Source organism: Haematobia irritans, chromosome 1 (genome assembly GCF_050003625.1).
Source record: "Haematobia irritans isolate KBUSLIRL chromosome 1, ASM5000362v1, whole genome shotgun sequence".
Lineage (NCBI taxonomy): Eukaryota > Metazoa > Arthropoda > Insecta > Diptera > Muscidae > Haematobia > Haematobia irritans.
The window spans coordinates 9,187,061-9,211,808 of NC_134397.1; the positions used below are offsets into that span (position 1 = coordinate 9,187,061).

Genomic DNA, 24,748 nt, shown 5'->3' on the forward strand with positions numbered 1-24,748 from the left:
CATATTATGGTTCACCTTAGGGCATACACTGGTAGTAAAAAAATTTAATGAAATTTTCTTTGCATGGATATATTACTAAGGCGCCTCTTGGTTACTTCCATTATATTACTTGCAGCATACTCTCTAGGTCTCTCTTTCTAAACACACATATGTTTATAGGCTATTTCTAAATTAATATATGTTTGCATCTATGCATATTATATTTACAAACATGTTATGTCCCAAACATAATATATTCTAACATATTAACATATACGTCCCAAATATGTTATGCTAGTTTATGAACATTATATGCTTGCACTTAAAAATATTGTGTTAACAAATTTGAGTTCCAAACATTTAATTTGTACACCCAAACATATGAAAAACAGTCTTTTTCGTCCGTGTATAGCAAATATGCATTTAAATCGTCGGTTAAAAAAATTAAAATTAAAAAAAATATATAATTTTGTTTGCAAAATTTAAAATGTTTTAATTTGATATTTCATTTTCAAAAGTTAAGAAAGCTTACTGAATTATTTTGCAAACAGAAGGTGATCATCCACAGACATAGTAAATTTGTTAGTTTTTTTTTTTTTTTGAAACAGAATGATTAACAAGTCAATTTGTTAACCATTCTATTTCAGTAAAAAATTTCAAACAGTACAGCGAACATATCGTTGCACAGCATCAGTGTTGCCAACTCTCGAAGGTCAAAAAGCACCAAAAATATTTTACAAATTCTAACATATCAGTTCCCACCACCAAAAATATTCCAGCCAGCTGAAATTCAAAGTTCAAACTTTCAAATGTGTATTATAGATCATTGGGGTATTGATTTAATTTGAAGCATTTTAAATTTTATGAAATTATGAACCTCTATCCAAGTGTACAGCTTTATAATTATACCCTAAACCACATAGTGGTCAGGGTATAATAAGTTTGATCGGCCAAAAAATGTGCCTACCAGATATATTGATTTTAAACCCCATAAAATATATACCGATCGACTCAGAATCACCTCCTGAGTCGATCTAGCGCTTGGTGTCCGTCCGTCCGTCTGTCCATGTATTTGTTGTTCACAGGATTCCGGTCGCAATTATTAACCGATTTTGATGAAATTTGGTACAGGGAGTTTTTTGGGCACAAGGACGAACGCTATTGAATTTGGAAGAAATCGGATCAAATTTAGATATAGCTCCCATATATATGTGTCGCCCGATTTCGACAAATAGGGTCATGTTGCGCGTTTTTTCAAACGGATCGTCACCAAATTTGGCAGAAGGTAATCTTTTTCATCGCCCTTCAAGTCTGCAAAATTTCATCCAAATCGGTTCAGATTTAGATATAGCTCTCATATATATGTATCGCCCGATTTTCCCAAATTTGGCCACAAAACCTTTATTTATCAACCGATCTTACTCAAATTTGGCTAAATGTAATCTTCTATAGCACTAACTATATGTGCAAAAAATCATCGAAATCGGTTCAGATTTAGATATAGCTCCCATATATATGTATAGCCCGATTTTCCCAAATTTGGCCATAGCACCCTTATTTATTAACCGATCTTACTAAAAGTTGGCTAGATCCAGTCCTCTATAGTACTAACTATATGTGCAAATTTCATCGAAATCGGTTCACATTTAGATATAGCTCCCATATATGTATCGCCCGATTTTGAAAAATTCGCCCTTATAACCTTATGTTTGACCATACAGGCCTCATTTCGTAACTGATCTTACTCAAATCTTGCACAAGGTAACCTTTTGTGGTATTAATCAAACCCGCAAAATATTATGCAATATATGCATCGCTCGATTTTCCCAAATTTGCCCATAGTACTCTTATTTATTAACCAATGTTGCTCAAATTTCAAATTTTAATGTACTAGCCGATCGTACTTTTACGTACTTGTAGCTCTTACATAAGAATATTGCTCGATTTTTACAAATTTGTATTTATTACCCACACTAATTTAACGATTTTCTTTTTTTCAATAATGGGCTCAATATTAGTGGCATACTAACTCCGTAGGCGCAATATCAACACAGCCAGTACGGGAAATTCCCTATATGTAGGATTTTTCTAATATTTAGCGTCTTGTAGGGACCTAGGACCACAATGTAAGGACATTTTCACTCAACAAAATTTGTAATAATTTTTACATTTTGGTGGCTCTATAGGAGGAAATTAGAAGGTAAACTTTATTCCTGTAGAAAATGTTGTCAACATTTTATTTCTATAGAAATTTTTTTCAAATAATTATTTCTATAAAAAATTTTCTCAAAATTTTATTTCTGTGGAATTTTTTCTCAAAATTTTATTTCTATAGAATTTATTGTCAAAATTTTATTTCTATAGAAAAATTTCTCACAAAAATTTGTTTATAGAAACTTTTCCAAAATTTTATTTTTATAGAGATTTAACAAAAAAGATTACTAATTTGGGTAGAATTCTACCAACTGTGGCAACCGTGGTGGTAACACAAATTTATATTCTAAGTTATATACGTTGCATATTCATGTTTTAAGATTATAAAGTACTTAGAACCATTTGTGTTTTGTAAAATTTTTTAACGAAACGAAAAATATTGTAGGGAAAATTGTTTGGGAAAGTAGGGAACTTTTTTTGTCCTTTTGGGTAAACCGAACATTTTCCCTGGCAACATTTACTATGAGCTATAGTCAGATTGACACAAAGCACCCATAGACATGTACCCCTTAATTTTCTTAAATATGTAACTGCGGTTTATCTCCCAGACCTATATGTTACCCCACAAATGCTTATGATTACTAATTCTGTAATGGTGGTTTAGGGTATGATATAGTCGGCCCCGCCCGACTTTCTACTTTACTTACTTGTTTTTAATTCTTATTTTACTTTCATATAATTCATTTTGATCAGTAATGACTTTCAAATTTCAAAATATGTTTTTTCAGAGGAGAAAATAAATTTGTCTACATTAAATATTGATGTTTGGAGGGAGTCTATTTCTTATTTCAATAATGAGTGCTTTTGTGAATTTAATACAAATGTGTTTAATTACATCTTTAACATGTTCAATAATTCTGAATTTGTCGTCAATTAAACGTAATACTGTCCAATTGAAAAAAAAAAAACACTGAATGAAAACACCAGAAAGCACCAAATTGGTGTTTTTTAAAGGATCTAAAAATGCAATTTGGTGATTTTTTTTGAAAGCAAAAAGCACCATTTTGCCATCACTGCCTAGCATTATAATTCCAGACACAAACACTTTAAAAAAATTGGACAATTTGAATAAAAAAGTCTTGTCTTCCGGATTATCGATTAACAAATTCAGCTGATCCTACTATTTGGGCAAATTAACAAAACAAAATTAAATTTCTAATAAGAAGAAAATTTTGTCCAAGTAATAGTTCTAAAATTTTTATTTGAACGACAAGAAGGAAGGGAGAGATATTACAGCTGCCCGTTATTTTAAGCTTAATTAGACGGTTCAGTTAACCACAAGTGGTTAACTTCTCTCTTATCAACGCGTTCTCAATTACAAATAGAAATTCAACTCTGACGATCACATATCACTAAACTATCATTACTCGTATTATTTTGTTATCTTATCCAGCCCACTGTTTTCTCCACTCTATATTTATCTAATTCACCCATCCAACACGCAAATCTATTATCGTTATGTCATGAATGGTTAAAAAATTTAAAAATTTTTGTAGAATTTTTTCATTTATTTGTTGTTTTGCTTACTAATTGTGTCGTCATTATGCTATACAGCATATTTGGAAGCTCCACACGTTTTAGAGAGTCTTTTTCTGTATTTGGGTGTTTACTTTGATAACAAATCAATGTCAAAGCTGGCGTTCAGTATAGTCTAGTCCACAGTCTCGAGTGGAGCACCAAATCATCTGTGGCTCGCGATCATAACATACGAAAGATATCATTAATAAAATTTGTCTTTATTGTAATTAAAAAGAAATTAAATATTTTGTGTGAAAAAAAATAATTAATTGTTATAATAATGGCACCCAATAACGAAATTGTCAATCCAAATGAAAATCTTCAAATTCCTTCATGGATAACGGCTGATTATTTTCGAGATGTTGTGGCCAAAGATGTTCCTGATATGGTGGCCATAAAGAAATTCACACCTACAGCAGCCACAAGGCCGGGAGAAAATTTTACATCTGTAATGATAAGATTACATATGGATTTGGAAATGAAAGGTTGGTGGGAGAAAAGGCTCAATGACATCATTTATACACTGAAAGAAGATATTTATTTTCTCAGTAAGATAATTAATTAAAAAAGAATTATGTGGTTTTTTTTTAACGAAAATAAAACGGACTAGAGACACTTGTTAAATCCCTTGTCGTAAAGTTTGGCTTAGAAAGAAAATATTTTGTAAGCAGAGGAAATGTTGGAGGTATAAAATTTCGTTCTTGTGCAAAGATTTTTTTTGTAGTATTCATGAATAGTGAAGTAGGGGAAATTAAACAAACAACAAAAAAAACACATCTCTTGTTTGAATAAACTACAATTCCAAAAGTCTCCCATTGACATTCATAAATAGCCAAGTCATGATTGCTTGCCTAAATCACTTATCAAGGTCGTAGTGATTTGTTTTTTATACCGTCCACCATAGGATGGGGGGGTATATTAACTTTGTCATTCTGTTTGTAACACATCGAAATATTGGTCTAAGACCCCAAAAAGTATATATATTCTAGGTCGTGGTGAAATTCTGAGTCGTGTCCATCAGTCCGTCTGTGGAAATCACGCTAATTTCCGAACGAAACAAGCTATAGACTTGAAACTTGGCTCAAGTAGTTGCTATTTATGTAGGTCGGATGGTATTGCAAATGGCCTATGGTTAGGTTAGGTTAGGTGGCAGCCCGATATATCAGGCTCACTTAGACTATTCAGTCCATTGTGATACCACATTGGTGAACTTCTCTCTTATCACTGAGTGCTGCCCGATTCCATGTTAAGCTCAATGACAAGTGACCTCCTTTTTATAGCCACATTGCAGTGGAACCACTTACACTGAAAAAAAAGCATACTCGGTTCCAAAGATTTTGTCTTTACTTTAAAAAATTTGGTATTGATTCCGAGCCAAAGAAGCGGAGAATACAAGTAAGGATACTTTTAAGACACAATTCTCTTTTAAATTTAGGTTTTGTGTACTTGCTTCTAGGAAGCAAATTTAAAATTTTCGCTTTCTCAGCTTTTTTCTTCATATGCTATCAAAGTCCTTTAAAAACGAGTTAACGGCAACTTTATTTTCCAACTTAGGACCCGACTTCCAGTAGAAATTATGCTATGTTTGAAGTGAAAAACTTCTTTAAAATAAAGTTTTGAAAAACATGTCCTAGATTTGAACGATTTTTTGCTTTGTAGTCAAGATGCAAAAAGACAACAAATTTAAAGACAATTTCATTAAATTTAAAGAATTTTTCTGAATTATTAAAGTCAAGTTGACCTTAACCTATAAATTTTTTCTTTCATGTTAAGATACCCATTTTTAAGTCAAATCACTTAATTATAAGAACAATACGAACATTGAAAAGTTTATCGACTTTTGGACAAGGAAAATAACTTTATTTTAGAGAAATGCGTCTTCTATGCTAAGCAAAATTTGTATTCGTATTTTAAAGGCATGAAATCTTTGACCTCACGACAATATTTTTTTCAGTGTAGAGAAGCTTTGTAACCCTCAGAAATCTCACCAGCATTACTGAGGTAGGATAATCCACAGCTGAAAAACTTTTGGTGTTCGGTCGAAGCAGGAATGGAAACCACGACCTTGTGTATGCAAGGCGGGCATGCTAACCATTGCACCCCGGTGGCCCCAATATAAACCGACCCCCAGATTTGGCTTGCGGACGTTTTACGAGAAGCAAATTTCATCAGATCTGGTTGAAAGTTGGTACGTGGTGTTAGTATATGACCTCTAACACCCATGCAAAAATTGGTCCATATAGGTCCATAATTATATATATGGGGGCTATATATAAAACGATCCTTATATTTTGCTTGCGGAGGAACAAATTTTAATCCGATCCGGTTGAAATTTGGTACATGGTGTTAGTCTATGGTCTCTGACATTCATGCTAAAGTTGGTCTGTATAGGTCCATAATTATATATTAACCGATCCCCAGATTTGACCACCGGAGCCTCATGAAGGAGCAAATTTCATCCGATCCGATTGAAATTGGGTACGTGGTATTAGTATATGGTCTCTAACAATCATGCAAAAATTTATCCATATCGGTACATAATTATATATAGCCCCCATATAAACCGATCCCCAGATTTGTCCTCCGGAGCCTCTTGGAGGAGCAAATTTCGTCCAATTCGGTTAATATTTTGTATGTTGTACTAGTATAACATATGGTCTCTAACAACTATGAAAAAATTAATCAATATCGGACTATAATTATATTTTTATTAGTCTATTGTCTCTAACATTCATGTTAAAAATATATATAGGCCCCATATAAACCGATCCCCAGAATTGTCCTCGGGAGGCTCTTGAATATTGCATTTCTGGGAGGCCCAAAATTTCATCCGATTCGGCTGAAATTTGGTTAGTACACGCAAAGAAAAAAAAACGTTTGGAAAACGTGTACCGAAAACGTTTTTCTTTTGTTAGAGTTTTTTGAATTGCTTCGAAAATTTTAAATTTTTATCACCAAAAAAATTCGTTTGTTACAAAATTTTTATTTTTTCAATAAAAAAAATTATTTTTGAAACAACAAACACTGTTCTTTTGTGACTTTAGGTCTTCAATAAGACACATTTTACAGTTCAAAATTTAATATACGACAATGTAATGTTCAACATTTTTTCGGAATCTTCCGAACATATCTGGAATATATGTAAAAAAAAAACAAAAAAAAAAAAAAAACTTTGGTCAAAGCAGGGATCGAACCCACGACCCTTGGCATGCAAGTCAGACGTAGCAACCACTGCTCCACGGTGCCAAACTAACTGTTTGTTTCTGTTAAATAAACTTTGTTTATTCGGCTCGTGGGCGCAGCTATGCTATATAAATATAACTTATATGGATAATTATCTATTGATGACCATAACAGGTACATAGCTCAGTGGTTAGTGTGTTGGCTTACAATGTGCATGGTCCGCGGTTCGATTCTCCGTCCAGGCGAAAGGTAAAAAAAATTTAAAAATTTATAAAATCGTATAATTTCTTCTACATTGTTGGTATTACAGGAAAAGGTGTTAAGAACTAAAAAACCTCGTGGATGTGAGAAAGATGTGAGGGGAAATGCAATTAGCAAGAAAACAATTTTTTTTGAGTTAGTCTTTATGAAATTGTTTTTACATCCTGGAAAAGAATAAACGTTTATCACAAAAAGTACATACTTTTCTTCCAAATACACATCCTTACAGCGAAAAGCAAATGAGAAACGAACGTTGTTCGTCTAAAATTTCGTTTGGGAGGAAAGAATTATTTTTTTGCGTGAATATGGTCATATCAACAACCATGCCAACACTGGTCCATATGGGTCCATTATACGAGTAAAGCCCACATATAAACCGATCCCCAGATTTTACTTCTTCCTGGATAAGCAAATTTCATATGTTCTTGTTAACATTTGGTACTAATCAAACAAAAATTGGACCATTAGGTTCATAATTGTATATAGCCCCGTATAAACGAACCCACATATTGAACTTCCGCCCCTTTTTTACCGGCCAAAATTTCATACCGGACAAGAACTAAATTATATAGCTTTTTTATCTAGATTTTTTGCCTAATATATACCCCGTATGGACGGACTTCCAATTTAGAAGACGACGTTAAGGAGTTTTAAGATTCCTTGCAATCGGCAAGTATTACAGTCTTTCGTAGAAGTTTCTAGGCAATCCATGGTGAAGGGTACATAAGATTCGGCCTGGCCGAATTTACGGCCTTTTTTCAGTCACAATGTGAACATTTTTTATATCAAATAAGTTGGAAAACTTTTATCAGAAAATTCGTACAATGCCTTAAGTTCAATATATTTGCATGTAGTCACAAACTTTAAGATAAGAAATTATTTAACAATCACCAGTACATATCAAAAAAATATGAATTGGCCATATCATAGAGGGTAATCCTACCCTAAAGAACGAGTCAAAAAATTCAAAATTAAGTAAATGTAAAGAAACCAGTATATACGGTCGTAAGTTCGGCCAGGCCGAATCTTATGTACCCTCCACCATGGATTGCGTAGAAACTTCTACGAAAGACTGTCATCCACAATCGAATTAATTGGGTTGTGGTATCTTAAAACTTCTTAACATCGTTTTCTAAATTGTTAGTGAGTTAGTACATACGTGGTATATATTAGACAAAAATGTATGTATAGGTAAGTCTACAAATAATTACGAATCGATATGGACTTTTGCACGGTACGTAGAGAGCCAGAATTGAAATATGGGGGTCGCTTATATGTGGGCTATATACAATTATGAACTCGATATGGACCAATTTTTGTGTGATTGGGGATCGATTTATCTGAGGGCTATATATATTACTATAGACCGATATGGACCTAGTTAGGCATGGTTGTTAACGGCCATATACTAGCACAATGTACCAAATTTCAACTGACTCGGATGAAATTTGCTCCTCCAAGTGGCTCCAAAACCAAATCTCGGGATCGGTTTATATTGGGGATATATATGATTATGGACTGATATGGACCACTTTTGGCATGGTTGTTAAATATCATATACTACCAACACGTACCAAATTTCAAGCAGATCGGATGAATTTCGCTTCTCCAAAGGGCACCGGAGGTCAAATCTGGGGATCGGTTTATATGGAGGCTATATATAATTATGGACTGATATGAACCAATTTTTGCATTGGTGTTTGAGGCCATATATTAACACCACGTACTAAATTTCAACTGAATCAGATTAATTTTGGTCTTCCAAGAGGCTCCGGAGGTCAAATCGGTTTATATGGCGGCTATATATAATTATGGACCGATTTCGACCAATTTTTGCATTGGTGTTTGAGGCCATATATTAACACCACGTACTAAATTTCAACTGAATCAGATGAATTTTGGTCTTCCAAGAGGCTCCGGAGGTAAAATCTGGTGATCGGTTTATATGGGGGCTATATATAATTATGTACCGATGTGGACCAATTTTTGCATGGTTGTTAGAGACCATATACTAACATCATGTACCAAATTTCAGCCCGATCGGATGAAATTTGCTTCTCTTAGAGGCTCCGCAAGCCAAATCTGGGGATCGGTTTATATGGGGCTATATATAATTATGGACCGATGTGGACCAATTTTTGCATGATTGTTAGAGACCATATACTAATTTCAGCCGGATCGGATGAAATTTGCTTCTCTTAGATGATCGGCAAGCCAAATTTGGGGATCCGTTTATATAGCGGCTATACGTTAAAGTGGACCGATATGGCCCATTTGCAATACCATCCGACCTATATCAATAACAACTACTTGTGCAAAGTTTCAAGTCGGTAGCTTGTTTCGTTCGGAAGTTAGCGTGATTTCAACAGACGGACGGACGGACGGACATGCTCAGATCGACTCAGAATTTCACCACGACCCAGAATATATATAATTTATGGGGTCTTAGAGCAATATTTCGATGTGTTACAAACGGAAGGACAAAGTTAATATACCCCCATCCTATGGTGGAGGTTATAAAAAGATCATTGGCGCCAAATCTTTAACATTGTGCTTTATAGTTAGACCATTCACATTTTTTTTTTTAAATTTATTTTAGATGGTTCAACTCTCTACAAAACCTACATCTTTAAAACTATGTTGGAAGCTGACAAAGGTGGAGATCTCGTCAATCAATTATCTCTTTTCCCCAAAGAAATGGAAATGTATGGTACTTATTTGCCAGCCTTTGAAAATCTCTATAGACAAGCAGGATGGCATATACAATTGGCTCCGAAATGTTTACTAACCGAGAAAAAGGAGAACCGCATTAATTTTCTTTTTGAAGATTTATCGCAGAGAAATTTTAAAAATTTAGAACGCCTTGAGGGTTGCGATATGAATCATATGGAGAATGTTATGAGAAAATTGGCAGAATTTCATGCGGCCAGTGCTGTATATGCAGAACAAAATGGCAAATATCCGGAAGTATTCGATTTTGGTTTCATAAATGTAGACCATGGCAAAGAAATGTCTAAATTTATGTTTGACATTGGATCTTCAAGTTACAAAAAAGCTATGGCTCAATGGGGCTTGGAAAATGGCGATGAATATATCAAAAAATATGTAAGTATTGTACCGTATTAACTAACATTACCCCTTATCAATGCATACTCACTTTTTTAAAATTATTATGCAAACTTTTTGTTGGCAATGATACGTTTTGCTCCATATTTTAGAACTTCTCAACGGTAACGTAGGTGTCAATTCTCTTTCCCTTCTTTTATACTCTTAAGTAAACACACAACATCGGCGGTGCCAAACTCATGTTTCCTTCTCTTGTTGCCAAGTTGGTCACTCAAAAGCCTCATTGGCAATTCGGCAGCATTACACCGTTATCCGTTGTCTATGCATACTCATGTTCATTGTTTTACTTTTATATAATGTTCTAGAATATCAATGCATTGCTTGACCTAATTTCTGGTAGTTCTTAGCGTTTTAGTTCTGTTAAAGTAATAATCTTTTTCAATATTCTATCTATATTTATTTGTAATAACATTGACCCTACTCTATTTTTTATTTCAAAAATGTTCAGCCCAACTTTGAGCAGTATTGGAAAAGTGCTTCAGCTTGCATGAATACATCGACAAACTTATTCAATGTCTTGAATCATGGTGATTTCTGGTCCAGTAACATAATGTTCTCCTATTTAGCCAATGGTGATCTAGACGAAACTCTATTGGTGGACTTTCAGATATGTAAATGGGGTAGTCCTGCTGAAGATCTATTATTCTTCCTCACCCTATCACCAGCTGCGGATATACGTTTGAAAAAATATGATGAATTTGTGGCCATGTATCACAAGCGTTTAGTGGAATGCCTTAAGGTTTTAGGCTATAAGAAGCCCATACCCACATTAAGATCTATACATCAGGATATGTATGATAAAAATAATTCATTTTATGGTAAGTACTAGATATTTGATATGAATTCATATTCTAATAGTTTCTCTTTCTTTTTTCTTCTCTTTTGAAGCTTTCTTTGCTTGTACCAATCATTTACCTCTTATTCTTTTACCTTCGGATAAAGATACCAATATGCATAATTTTACCAGACCCGATGAAGTGGGTGAAAGATTACGCATGAATGCATATACAAATCCTACTTTTGTTGAAGTTATAAAAGAAGTTTTTACATTCTATCATCATCGTGGTTTGTTCAATTTTGAGGATTATAATTAAGCCGTATTAACATTGTTATTTAAAAAATACATATAAAATAAACATGGTACACACAAAAAAATATCAATTAATTTTATTGTGAATACAATTAAAATTGTGTTTAAATTTGAGCTAGCGACGTAGTTTGTAAATACAATTACGATTTTAGTCACATTAGCAACCAAGTTTGTTATATCAACAAAAAATTTGTAGAACTTAAAAATTTTCTGTAACAACAATTAATTGTTACCTCAAAAATTATAATATTATTTTGTGTGCACGCAAAAAAATAATTCTTTCCTCCCAAACGAAATTTTAGACAAACAAAGTTCGTTTCTCATTTGTTTTCGCTGTAAGGAATTGTATTTGGAAGAAAAGTATATACTTTTTGTGATAAACGTTTATTCTTTTCCAGGATGTAAAAACAATTTCATAAAGACAAACTCAAAAAAAAATTGTTTCCTTACTAATTGCATTTTCCCTCACATCTTTGTCACGTCCACGAGGATTTTTAGTTCTTAACACCTTTTCCTGTAATACCAACAATGTAGAAGAAATTATACGATTTTATAAATTTTTAAAATTTTTTTACCTTTCGCCTGGACGGAGAATCGAACCGCGGACCATGCACATTGTAAGCCAACACACTAACCACTGAGCTATGTACCTGTTATGGTCATCAATAGATAAATATCAATATAAGTTATATTTATATAGCATAGCTTGCGGCGCCCACGAACCGAATAAACAAAGTTTATTTAACAGAAACAAACACTTAGTTTGGCACCGTGGAGCAGTGGTAGCTACGTCCGACTCTCATGCCAAGGGTCGTGGGTTCGATCCCTGCTTCGGCCAAAGTTTTTTTTTTGCTTTTGTTTTTTTTTTACATATATTCCAGATATATTCGGAAGATTCCGAAAAAATGTTCAACATTACATTGTACTATATTAAATTTTGAACTGTAAAATGTGTCTTATTAAAGACCTAAAGTCAGAAAAGAACAGTGTTTGATATAAACGAAATGGACTGTGTTTTTATTTCAAAAATAACTTTTTTTATTGAAAAAATAAAAATTTTGTAACAAACGAATTTTTTTGGTGATAAAAGTTTAAAATTTTCGAAGCAATTCAAAAAACTCTAACAAAAGAAAAACGTTTTCGGTACACGTTTTCCAAACGTTTTTTTCTTTGCGTGTGTGTATATTTAACTTCATATTTATATAAAGATTGTTTAATTTACCCAATCACAATGTTTACGAGGTAGAATGGTAGAATAAATTGTAGATTTCCATAGATACGTCCTCCCTTTCATAAAAAAACGATGTTAGTTCCAAAAATTAATTTACTGATATTTCGTTTAGTGATGGTTTCGTTAAGGGTCAATTTCCTCAAAATTAAATTTCCTATAATGTTTTTGTATTCATATATATATTTTATGTTTACGGTATCTGTTATATCAAAAAATTTTTAAAATTTGTTTAAAAATCTAAAATTCTTTACGTTAATCGAAGTTTCTTTAAATACACTCTGTATATGCATTACACGCTAGTCTATAAATAGATCTACTGATATGTATACATATGTTACTTGTGACTTGTTCAACTACTACACTACTACTACACAATTTTTAATAATCTATCAAAATTTTAAGAAAATGTCTTAGAAATAAATATTTCTATAGAAAATTTTGTTAAAATTTTTTTTCTATAAAAAATTTTGTCAAAATTTTATTTCTATAGAAAATTTTGTCAAAATTTTATTTTTATAGAAAATTTTATCAAAATTTTATTTCTATAGAAAATGTTGTCAAAATTTTATTTCTATAGAAAATTTTGTTAAAATTTTATTTCTATCGACAATTTTATCAACATTTTATTTCTATAGAAAATTTTTTCAAATTTTATTTCTATAGAAAAATTTGTCAAAATTTTATTTCTATAGAATTTGTTTCAAAATTTTATTTCTATAGAATTTTTTTGCAAAATTTTATTTCTGTAGAATTTTTTTTGCAAAATTTTATTTCTATAGAATTTGTTTCAAAATTTTATTTCTATAGAATTTGTTTCAAAAATTTATTTCTATAGATTTTTTTTGTAAAATTTTATTTCTATAGAAAATTTTGTCAAAATTTTATTTCTATAGAAAATTTTGTTAAAATTTTATTGCTGTAGAAGATTTTGTTGAAATTTTATTTCTATAGAAAATTTTGTTAAAATTTTATTGCTGTAAAAAATTTTGTTAAAATTTTATTTCTATAGAAAATTTTGTTAAAATTTTATTTCTATAGAAAATTTTATCAACATTTTATTTCTATAGAAAATTTTTTCAAATTTTATTTCTAAAGAAAAATTTGAATAAATTTTATTTCTATAGAATTTGTTTCAAAATTTTATTTCTATAGATTTTTTTTGCAAAATTTTATTTCTGTAGAATTTTTTTCAAAATTTTATTTCTATAGAATTTGTTTCAAAATTTTATTTCTATAGATTTTTTTTGCAAAATTTTATTTCTATAGAAAACTTTGTCAAAATTTTATTTCTATAGAAAATTTTATCAAAATTTTATTGCTGTCGAAAATTTTGTTAAAATTTTATTTCTATAGAAAATTTTGTTAAAATTTTATTTCTATAGAAAATTTTATCGACATTTTATTTCTATAGAAAGTTTGTCAAAATTTTATTTCTATAGAAAATTTTGTTAAAATTTTATTTCTATAGAAAGTTTTGTCAAAATTGTATTTATACAGAAAATTTTTTCAAATTTTATTTCTATAGAAAATTTTGTCAAAATTTTATTTCTATAGAATTTTTTTCAAAATTTTATTTCTATAGAAAATTTTATTTCTATAGAATTTGTTTCAAAATTTTATTTCTATAGAATTTGATTCAAAAATTTATTTCTATAGAATTTTTTTGCAAAATTTTATTTCTACAGAAAATTTTGTCAAAATTTTATTTCTATAGAAAATTTTGTCAAAATTTTATTTTGTATAATAAAATTTTTTCCAAGTTTACTGCTATAGAAAATTTTGTCAAAATTTTATTTCTATATAATTTGTTTAAAAAATATATTTCTATAGATTTTTTTTTTTAATAAATACATTTTCTACAGAAAATTTTGTCAAAATTTAATTTCTATAGATAATTTTGTAAAATTTTATTTCTATAGAAAAACTTTTCAAAATCCTATTTCTATAGAAAATTTTTTAAAAATTTTATGTCTTTAGAAAATTTTGTCAAAATTTTATTTCAATAGAAAATTTTGTCAAAATGTTATTTGTATAGAAAATTTTGACAAAATTTTATTTCTATAGAAAAATTTGTCAAAAATCTTATTTCTATTGAATTTTTTTTTTTAATTTTATTTCTAAAGAAAATTTTTGGCAAAATTTTATGTCTATAGAATTTTTTCAAAATTTTATTTCCATACAAAATTTTTTCAAAATTTTATTTCTATAGTTTTTTTTTAATTTTATTTCTGTAGAAAATTTTGTAAAAATTTTATTTCTATAGAAAATTTTGTCAAAATTTTATTTTTATAGAATTTTTTTTTTTCAAAATTTTATTTCTGTAGAAAATTTTGTCAAAATTTTATTTCTATAGAAAATTTTGTTAAGATTTTATTTCTATAGAAAATTTTATCAAAATTTTATGTCTATAGAAAATGTTGTCAAAATTTTATTTCTATAGACAATTTTGTTAAAATTTTATTTCCATAGAAAATTTTGTTAAAATTTTGTTTCTACAGAAAATTTTGTAAAAATTTTATTTCTATACAAATTTTGTCAACATTTTATTTCTACAGAAAATTTTGTAATATTTTATTTCTATAGAACGAAAAATATTGTAGGATATTTTTTGGAAATGTAGGGGAAAGTAGGGAACCTTTTTTTGTCCTTGTATGGTAAACCGAAAAATGTCCATGGCAACACCGACTCCAATGGATAGTGTGTTGGCTTTCAAAACGAATGTCCGTGGTTTGATTCTTACACTTCAAAGTGCTTCAAGCGCAAAGGCCCAAATATTACAATCCGGAGATTTTGTTGGCCATTGTGCCTAACGATACCTGAAGCAATCACACTAGTATGCTTGAATTCCAACACGAAGACCCTTATTACTGAATGCAATAGATCAAACTGCTTTTGTACGCTCGTAAAGAATAAAATGAATTGACACTGGAATAAATCTTCCAACATTCAGGTGAACGATTTTGAAATTATAGCAACCTATAATTGATTGCAACACATATCAGCCCTTCAGTTTAAAGAAAATAGATCAATATTTTTATTAAACTATTAAATTCGCCTCTGACTGTAGATCCTTTTCAAAATGTGTATGCCAGTAATGCACAGAGATCTGATTTATTCCTCTCTTACGAAAACTTTAAAAACATGAAGTTGTAGCAGATGTTCACAATTTTTATACAGGTTTTATTACCAATTTAATTATTTTTTTACAAGTCGCAAAATTGTCATTAATTAAACAATTTTATAAAATCTCATAATAATTATAATTGCACCAATAACGTAGGTAGCAGAATGACAATCCATTTTAGCCTAAGTTTAGTAGAAATTTCCAAATCAAGAAGTTTGACGTATTGCCTCTCGCATTGTTTGGAACTCCGAAAATTATAAATTCAAATATTATTTATTTCTCTCTTTTTGTTATTCTGTATATTTATTTGTTTGATCATAATTGAATGTTGGCTTTTGGAAGAATGATAAGAAATTCAATTTGTATAATTCAGTATTATCGAGTACGTGCTTGTGAAAAATACCAATTTGGACGTATACATCGGAATATTATTTACCTGTGTTTGTCGATCTCGTAAAATGCCACCAAATAATGAACCTTGCATATTCAATCCAAACGCAAATTTACCTATACCCTTATGGATAAATGATGAATATTTTCGCGAGATAGTGGCAAAAGATGAAAAGGATTCTGTGGGAATTAGAAAATTAACACCTACGGCGGCCTTGCCACCTGCAGAAAATTTCACTTCAGTAATGGTGCGAATACATTTGGAATTGGAAATGAGAGGTTAGTAGAAACAGTGGCGAGTTTGAAGAATCGACTATCAATTCTCATAGGTAAATTTGATAGAATTAAAATTCACTTTTTAATGCAAGTTCTTTTTTTAACTCTTTACTAAGACAGCTACCATTTTGTATATCTCTATCTAAGTGTTCCAAATATATTTTGTTTTTTTTTTTTTGACAAATTTATATAACATGAACTTGATATAAATGAAACAAAGAATTACTAATCGAAATGCAAAGCAAATTTATTTTTCCTGATAAATGTATATATTGATCATTAAGAGAAACATTTGGTAACAAACGATAATTTTCAATGAGGCTTAGCTGTGTCAATGAAACAAATAACAACCCTCGAAGTTATAAACCCACACCCAAACAAAAAGTGAACCAACCATGGAAGAAAATTTAGGTTTATTTTAGAAAATTTTAACTAAAATAGTTTTCTAATTGCATCGCGTTATAGATAAGTTAATACTTTTTGTCAAACTGAAGAATTTTTTTAAAACTAATTAATTTTTTTCTGTTGTTTAAGAAAATTTCATATGTTGAAAGAAAAAATTTGATTTAAAAATTGTTAAAATGTCTTTAGCGCTGTACGAAGTTCAAGACAGGTACAATTTTAGTAAAATTTATTCATTTTAGAGACTTATGAACTCAATTTAAGCACACTTCTGTCATTTTAGGAAAATATGAACTATTTTATTTTGTAGTAAAATTGTGCACTATATTTGTATACAACTTTTTTCCTTATTTTTAGTTCACGTCATTAAAGGCAGCAAAAAAATATTCAAATAAGGAACATTTACTCATATTGTGCAAAATTTAACTAAAATCAATTAATCTTCACGAACTAAAATAAAGTTCAGTTGGCATTAGAGACCCTTTTTTCTGGGTGCATGCGGTATATATTACAAATATACGCACGGACGAATAAGACTGTTTTTCATATTTTTGGGTGTAAAAATTATATGTTTGGAACTCAAATTTTTAACACAATATTTTTAAGTGCAAGCATATAATGTTCATAAACTACCATAACATGTTTGGGACATATACATTAATATATTAGAACATATTTTTAAATATAACATGTTTGGATGCAAACATAAATATGTTTAGAAAGAGAGACCTAGAGAGTAAGCTGCAAGTAAAATAATGGAAGTAACCAGTTGGCTCCTACACAAAGAAAATTCCATTAAAATTTTTTTCCAGTGTATGCCCTAGGTGAAACATAATATTTTTGAACAATACAAACAATATTTTGTTTGGACAAATCCTGAAAATATATATGCTTGAAGCAAAATGTGTTTGGGGTATATGTTACAGAAACGATTTATTTGAGGAAGCGGAGACCAACAATATCTGACGTTATCTGGAAATGACATAGTTCTATATCACATATTTATATCGGGCTCGTCTACTAATCGATCATTTCGCCGATTCCCAAAAGATACGTTTTCATAAATAAAATCATTCTGGCTAATATTTCAATTGAGAGAGATAATTCTTACATCGTCAGCTGAATAAGAAACTCAGTGGTTGCTCGTTTCAAATTTATTTTTTTTTTGCGGTAAAAAAGTTGCTTAGTAAAATTTCATATAATTTTTTTGTAATAAATCTTGACTTGTTTTATGACTTAAACAATTTAATATATATAAGCTCAAAAATATATGTTTTTTTTAATTTTCTGACTAATTTTATCATTTTTAATAATTTCTTTATTTAGCTCCCTCCTTCTTCTCTTCAGCAATACAAAGCAAATACAAAGCAAATATCAGATTTCATAAATTATTTTTAAATTTTACCTTTTGCTTGGACAGAGAATCGACTCACGGACGATTTGTTCCAAGAACTATGACACTAGGCCATGTAGCTCTTGTACTCATCAATATACAATATATATTTATTAGCACAAATTTAACCCATATAGCAAGCAGTTCTATTTATAGACCAGTGTATAATGCTGACATTTAAAGAAACTTCATTAAAAAAAAAAAACTTGCAATCATCCGAAATAATAAAATTTTTCCATATAGTCAAAAAATTTTTCGGACAATTTCGTGTAAAAAATACTACGAAACATCAAGATGTGCACCATAAACATATTTAAACGACCAGTGCTTGATATAAACTAAATCACCTGTGGCTTTAAAATAAAAATATTTTTATTTATGGGAAAAATAAAAAAAAAATTGGCGATAAAAATTTAAATTTTCAGAGAGATACAAAAATTTTAACAAAAGCTACATCCGTTTGTTTTTTTTTCATGTATGTTTATTCAGCCCCACGTTGGGCGCCATTTATTTTTTTTTATTGAAAGATTTTTAATATGAACAAACCCCAAATGATTTAGGAAATTATATGTACAGTGAAACCTCTCATACTTGGACAACTCTAGAAATCGGACACATCTCAAAAGTGGACAATTGTCGCTCGCTATATTATCACATTAAAGTAACTTCTCATAAATAGGCACCGTCCAAATGTGGACAAAATTTAGGCAACCGTGGGTGTCCACTTCTGTGAGGAGTCACTGTATAGCCAGTGAAGGAATATGATCACCACAAACCTGTTTCAAGACCATAATTTAACTTTTTCACGGGGAACAGGTAATATGTTTGTCACAAAGAATTTAATTTTTATATACCGTATCCGCAGAAAAAAATTTACTTGAATTCAATACTCAAATCTTTAGGGGATTTGATTCCGAGCCAAAGATTAAAAAAAAGAAAAAAATTCAATCCAATCTGCAAAATCCTCAAAAAAGTCTTGGCCTATATTTGAAGCTATTCTATCTTAATTACAATAACTCAATATATCAGTTAATTTAAATATTATATCTTTAAATCAAAAATGTTATTCTTTACTTTAAGGAAAACTTGCGACTTACGACTTTATGGAAGGGCGGCAAATTTGAATGATTCGTGTCTTAAATTAAAAAAAAATAAAATAAAGCATAGATTACGATTTTAAATAAAATTTCTTAATTAAAAAAAATCCCTAAGTAAAAAAATGCATAATCTTTCATATTAGGTCAATATTTATTTCAGTGCAAGAAAACATTTCATTGAAATCAATAATTCCCTTTGTTTCGCAGATGGTTCCATTAAGCCTAAATCATACATTTTAAAGACCATGTTGGATGAAGATAAAGGTGGGGCAGTCTTCAATAAATTACCCCTATTTCCCAAGGAAATGAAAATGTACCGAACTTATTTGCCGGCATTCGAGAAACTCTATAAGGCGGCTGGATGTGATATTCAATTGGCTCCCAGGTGTTTATTTACCGAGAAAGTTGGTAATCGCATCAATTTTGTTTTCGAGGATTTGGCACAGAAAAACTTTAAAAATCTAGATAGACTTAAGGGATGCGATATGAAGCATTTATATCAAACTTTGAGAAAATTAGCTGAATTCCATGCAGCCAGTGTGGTGTATGAAACGCAACAGGGTCCATATGAAGAAGATTTTCAGTATGGTTTTGTTGACAATCGTCAGGGACCAGGATTCTGTCAAATGGTATTCGAGAACTGTGCACCCAGTTTGAAAAAGGCCATGGCCAATTGGAATATGGAGAATACAGAGGAATGTTTAAAGAAATTCGTGAGTATTGTTTTGTAGGCAAGAAATAAAATTTACAATTAATATTGGTTTAATTCCGTATTACAGCCTTCAAGTGAACAATTCTCGAAGTGTGCCTTGGCCACTTTACAGCAATCCACAAATTCCTTTAATGTTCTTAATCATGGAGATTTCTGGTCCAGCAATATAATGTTTAATTATTTACCCAATGGAGATATCAATGAAACCCTAATGGTGGATTTCCAAATCTGTAAATGGGGTAGTCCAGCTGAAGATCTATTATTCTTCCTAACCCTATCACCCAGCTATGATATACGTATTAAGGAATTCGATCATTGTGTAGAAATTTATCATACACGTTTGATAGAATGCCTAAAACTGTTGGATTATAAGAAGCCCCTGCCTTCTTTGAGAGCTTTACATCAGGATATGTATGATAAGAAGAATTCATTCTATGGTATAATGAAAATTATTTTTTTGGAAACAATTTTAATACCTTCATCTTCTTGTACATTTTAGCTTTCTTCGCTTGTGTCAATCATCTACCCTTACTTTTGCTGCCCACCGATAAGGATTGTAACGTGTTAAATTTCTCAACACCTGATCAATTGGGTGAAGAATTTCGCCGGAAGGTTTTCAGTCAACCGCTATTTGTAGAGACCATAAAGAAAGTATATCCGTTTTTCTATCGCCGAGGTTTATTTAATTTCGAAGATTATGATTAATTCATATAGTTTGGATTTGATAAACACGCGACTACAACTGCAATTCAAACTATCACAGCATACTTTTAGGCGCTAGTATATTAAAATGTCTAAATATGCATTTAATTATTGATCAAATAATTCAATAAAGATAATTTACATATGGAAATAAATAAGGAAGTGCTAAAGTGGTACGTAACCGACCGATTATGCCTTTCACTAACCCAGCTGAATTAGTGCACCAGCACATTTGAGGGCTATTTTAAAACTTTATGACCAATTTTAATAAGATTTGTTATCTTATATGTTCATATTTGTGATGTGAATGCATTGCGTGATAAACGGCCACAATATTTGGAATGACGCACATGTTACAAAATCCTTAAAAAGTTATTTAGAAACACTCAAATGGGAAGTCCTATACCATCCGCCTTATAGCCAAGACATTGCTCCTCCTAATTACCACAGGTTCCGATCGATGACACATGACCTGACTGATCAGCAACCCAGCAAAAAAAGCGTCGCCAACAAAGTAGTGAAAATGTTCTTTTTGGATCCGGAAGTGGTGCAAAATTAGCGCAGAAGCGATGAATTTAACATGGGCTTGTCATATGACAGATGTCCACCATTTCAACAGCAGTTGCACTGAATTCGTATCACTTTTTAGGGTATGATCTGAATTCAGTGTTTTGGATATGTATTAAAAAAATACAAAGGGTAATAAGTTCAACGCCAGTTTCGACCAAACAGCAAAAAGTTTTTCAGCGGTGGATGCTGAGGGTTTCAAAGCTTCGCATCGCAATGTGAAACGCCCTTTCAACTCGGCTACAAAGGAGTTTCCTTGTCATTGAGCTAAACATAGATTGGACAGCACTCATTATAAACAGGTTGGCTGATAAGTCCCCGGTCTGACACATAGATGACGTCGCTAGTATTAAATGCATATTATTTTTATATAGTACCAACTTTCAAATGATTCGTGTCAAAATTTGACGTCTATAAGTCAATTAGTTTGTGAGATAGAGCGTCTTTTTTTTTTTTGTGAAGCAACTTTTATTATTGTGAAAAAAATGGAAAAAACGGAATTTCGTGTTTTGATAAAATACTGTTTTCTGAAGGGTAAAAATACGGTGGAAGCAAAAACTTGGCTTGATAATCAGTTTCCGGTCTCTGCCCCAGGGAAATCAACAATAATTGATTGGTATGCAAAATTCAAGCGTGGTCAAATGAGCGTCCTCCGTGCTGTGGTGAACGCAGTGGACGCCCGAAAGAGGTGGTTACCGACGAAAACATCAAAAAAATCCACAAAATGATTTTGAATGACCATAAAATGAAGTTGATCGAGATAGCAGAGACCTTAAAGATATCAAAGGAACGTGTTGGTCATATCATTCATCAATATTTGGATATGCGGAAGCTCTGTGCAAAACTGGTGCCGCGCGAGCTCACATTTGACGATGATTCTGTCAACTCGTAATACACCCAAAAAACAACAACGCGTTGATGATTCTGGCGGTGTTTGCAGCTGTTAACTCATAATACACCCGAGTTTTTCCGTCGATATGGATGAAACATAGCTCCAATGGATGAAACATCACTACACTCCTGAGTCCAATCGACAGTCGGCTGAGTGGACAGCGACCGGTGAACCGTCTCCAAAGGGTGGAAAGACTCAATAGTCCGCTGGCAAAGTAATGGCCTCTGTTTTTTGGGATGCGCATGGAATAATATTTATCGATTATCTTGAGAAGGGAAAAACCATCAACAGTGACTATTATATGACGTTATTGGAGCGTTTGAATGTCGAAATCGTCGCAAAACGGCCCCATATGAAGAAGAAAAAAGTGTTGTTCCACCAAGACATCACACCGTGCCACAAGTCATTGAGAACGATGGCAAAAATGCATGTATTGGGCTTCGAATTGCTTCCCCACCCACCGTATTCTCCAGATCTGGCCCCAAGTGACTTTTTCTTGTTCTCAGACCTGCTCGCAGGGAAAAAATTTGGCTGCAATGAAGAGGTGATCGCCGAAACTGAGGCCTATTTTGAGGCAATACCGAAGGAGTACTACCAAAATGGTATCAAAAAATTGGAAGGTCGTTATAATCGTTGTATCGCTCTTGGAGGGAACTATGTTGAATAATAAAAACGAATTTTGACAAAAAAATGTGTTTTTCTTTGTTAGACCGGGGACTTATCAGCCAACCTGTTAAGAGTGAAGTTTATCACGTATGGCATCACAATGGACACCTAACCTACGTGGCGTTCTGGTTTGTTCAGACGTTGTTATATTGCATACAATTTCAACCACTGTCAGCTGATATTCTGTGGTCAAATGATTTTTTCTACAATGCAAATACATAAATATAAAAATTATAAATTTAATGAAATGTAATTACTTTTGCTGGAGTTTATGTTGTTTTATATTAATGGACTGTTCCTTTATTGTTTTTGTGTTTTTTTACAAATTTTTTTTTTTTTGTGAAAAATACTCGACAGATGTAAGCAACTTTTTTTTGCGACTTTTTTAAAATTTCCAACGGTAACACTGGTCACACGCTAGATGGCTCTGTGGTATTTTGGTCCATTCCCGGTGAAACTCCATTTTGAGATAAACGACACTTAGGCATTTTTTAATTGGCTATCTTTGGCACGAATTATGGCATTCAAAGGACCAACAAATCCGTCACACGCTGGATGACTCTGTGGTATTTTGGTCTATTCCCGGTGAAGCTCCGTTTTGAGTGGCAACCTTACTCTCCAAAATGACACAGTTGTAAATATCTAACGCATTGAGATCTAGAGATTTTTATGACCATTTTGAGGCATAAACCAACTTTTTAAAACGCTCGTTGTTGACGAATGATGAGTGTGTCCATGGGGTGCGATCGAAATATTTGTCCGTTCAGGGCTTCTATGCTGTGTTAAGGCCATTTTCCCGATAATATTCGGCATTTATTTTGACCCCACGGGGGAGCGGCAGTTATGGCGCTCCACACCATTTCTATCGTCGGCGCTTGAGTTCTGGTGACCAATCCAAGATGTAAAATTTTACCCGGTGTGTCTGGCAACAAAACCCGATATTTTTTGTTGTCACAAACTGCTCCGTTTGGAATGGCTTCTAATCGAAGAAAACCAAATTTGCTAACTGACCACTTTTGTGGTGGACTTCTGTCCTATGATAAGCCCATGTTAAATTCTTGGCGTTTGCGCCAATGTAGCTCCACTTCCAGATCCAAAAAGAATATTTTCATTACTCTTATGTTGGCGCTTTCTTTGCTGGGCGTACTCTACCACTGCGGCGTGGATTTTGATCAAATCTAACTTCACTTTTCGGATCATTTCTGTTTTTTTTTCGTCCACTTTTTGGACGTGATGCAACACGGCCAGTATGGCGGCCCTTCACGAGAAACAAAATATTTAGTCACATTTAAATGCTGGAAGGCTCTAACTATAACCGCTTGCGTTACTATACACAAAAAAAAATTCTTGTCTTCAATCACGAAATTAATTGATCCAATTAATTTTTAATTGATATGTCTTCAATCACAGAAATTATAATATCAATTAAAAATTAATTGAAAGTCAATTTAAAAATTAATTCATACTATTAATTTTTGTGATTAATTTTTGTTTCAATTAAAAAAATTGTTGAATCATTTAAATTTTTAATTGAATATTTTTTTTAACTCAATTAAGATTTTAATTGGAAAATTGTTTTCTGTGTAAAGATTTAACTATGATGGATGGATGGAATGGATTTAAGTTTTTTCATTAAAATGCTATACACACATTTACCACATCACGTTTAAGCTAACATGCCACTCTTACAAGACGGCTACTTCTTTCAATTGCGTAAAATAAAAAATATATTCATGTGATCACTATAACGTAGTAAACACCATAGTCAATTGCCTCCCAAACTCATTCCAACATCTAGTAAATATTGCATATGAGAAAAGTTTACACACTCAAATACTACGAAAAGTTTTATATCAATCCACAGCGTATTATATGTAACCATGACATTATCATTAGAATTCAGTTTTTGTAATTATCTCTTTCAG

The 24,748-nt window shown here is 31.5% G+C and overlaps 2 protein-coding genes across 2 annotated transcripts; both read left to right on the forward strand.

Annotated features, from left to right (window-relative positions):
* Positions 1-3,804: 3,804 nt before the first annotated feature.
* LOC142220176 (uncharacterized) lies at positions 3,805-11,469 on the forward strand. Its single transcript, XM_075289164.1, has 4 exons — positions 3,805-4,196; positions 9,755-10,260; positions 10,730-11,099; positions 11,170-11,469. The coding sequence occupies exons 1-4, from the start codon at positions 3,992-3,994 to the stop codon at positions 11,373-11,375; spliced, it is 1,287 nt and encodes a 428-aa protein (XP_075145279.1). The 5' UTR covers positions 3,805-3,991; the 3' UTR covers positions 11,376-11,469.
* Positions 11,470-16,100: 4,631 nt separating this feature from the next.
* On the forward strand, positions 16,101-20,885 carry LOC142237306 (uncharacterized). Its single transcript, XM_075308705.1, has 4 exons — positions 16,101-16,395; positions 19,492-19,997; positions 20,064-20,433; positions 20,496-20,885. Exons 1-4 carry the CDS (start codon positions 16,185-16,187, stop codon positions 20,699-20,701), a joined length of 1,293 nt encoding a protein of 430 aa, XP_075164820.1. The 5' UTR covers positions 16,101-16,184; the 3' UTR covers positions 20,702-20,885.
* Positions 20,886-24,748: the final 3,863 nt, after the last annotated feature.

Excerpts from the sequence above, each read along its gene's own strand:
- LOC142237306 (XM_075308705.1), top strand. The coding sequence starts at position 16,185 with ATGCCACCAAATAATGAACCTTGCATATTCAATCCAAACGCAAATTTA. Across the intron at positions 16,396-19,491 it reads TTTGGAATTGGAAATGAGAG|ATGGTTCCATTAAGCCTAAA; the intron begins GTTAGTAGAAAC and ends TTTGTTTCGCAG. Across the intron at positions 19,998-20,063 it reads AGGAATGTTTAAAGAAATTC|CCTTCAAGTGAACAATTCTC; the intron begins GTGAGTATTGTT and ends TCCGTATTACAG.
- LOC142220176 (XM_075289164.1), top strand. The coding sequence starts at position 3,992 with ATGGCACCCAATAACGAAATTGTCAATCCAAATGAAAATCTTCAAATT. Across the intron at positions 10,261-10,729 it reads ATGAATATATCAAAAAATAT|CCCAACTTTGAGCAGTATTG; the intron begins GTAAGTATTGTA and ends AAAAATGTTCAG. Across the intron at positions 11,100-11,169 it reads TAAAAATAATTCATTTTATG|CTTTCTTTGCTTGTACCAAT; the intron begins GTAAGTACTAGA and ends TCTCTTTTGAAG.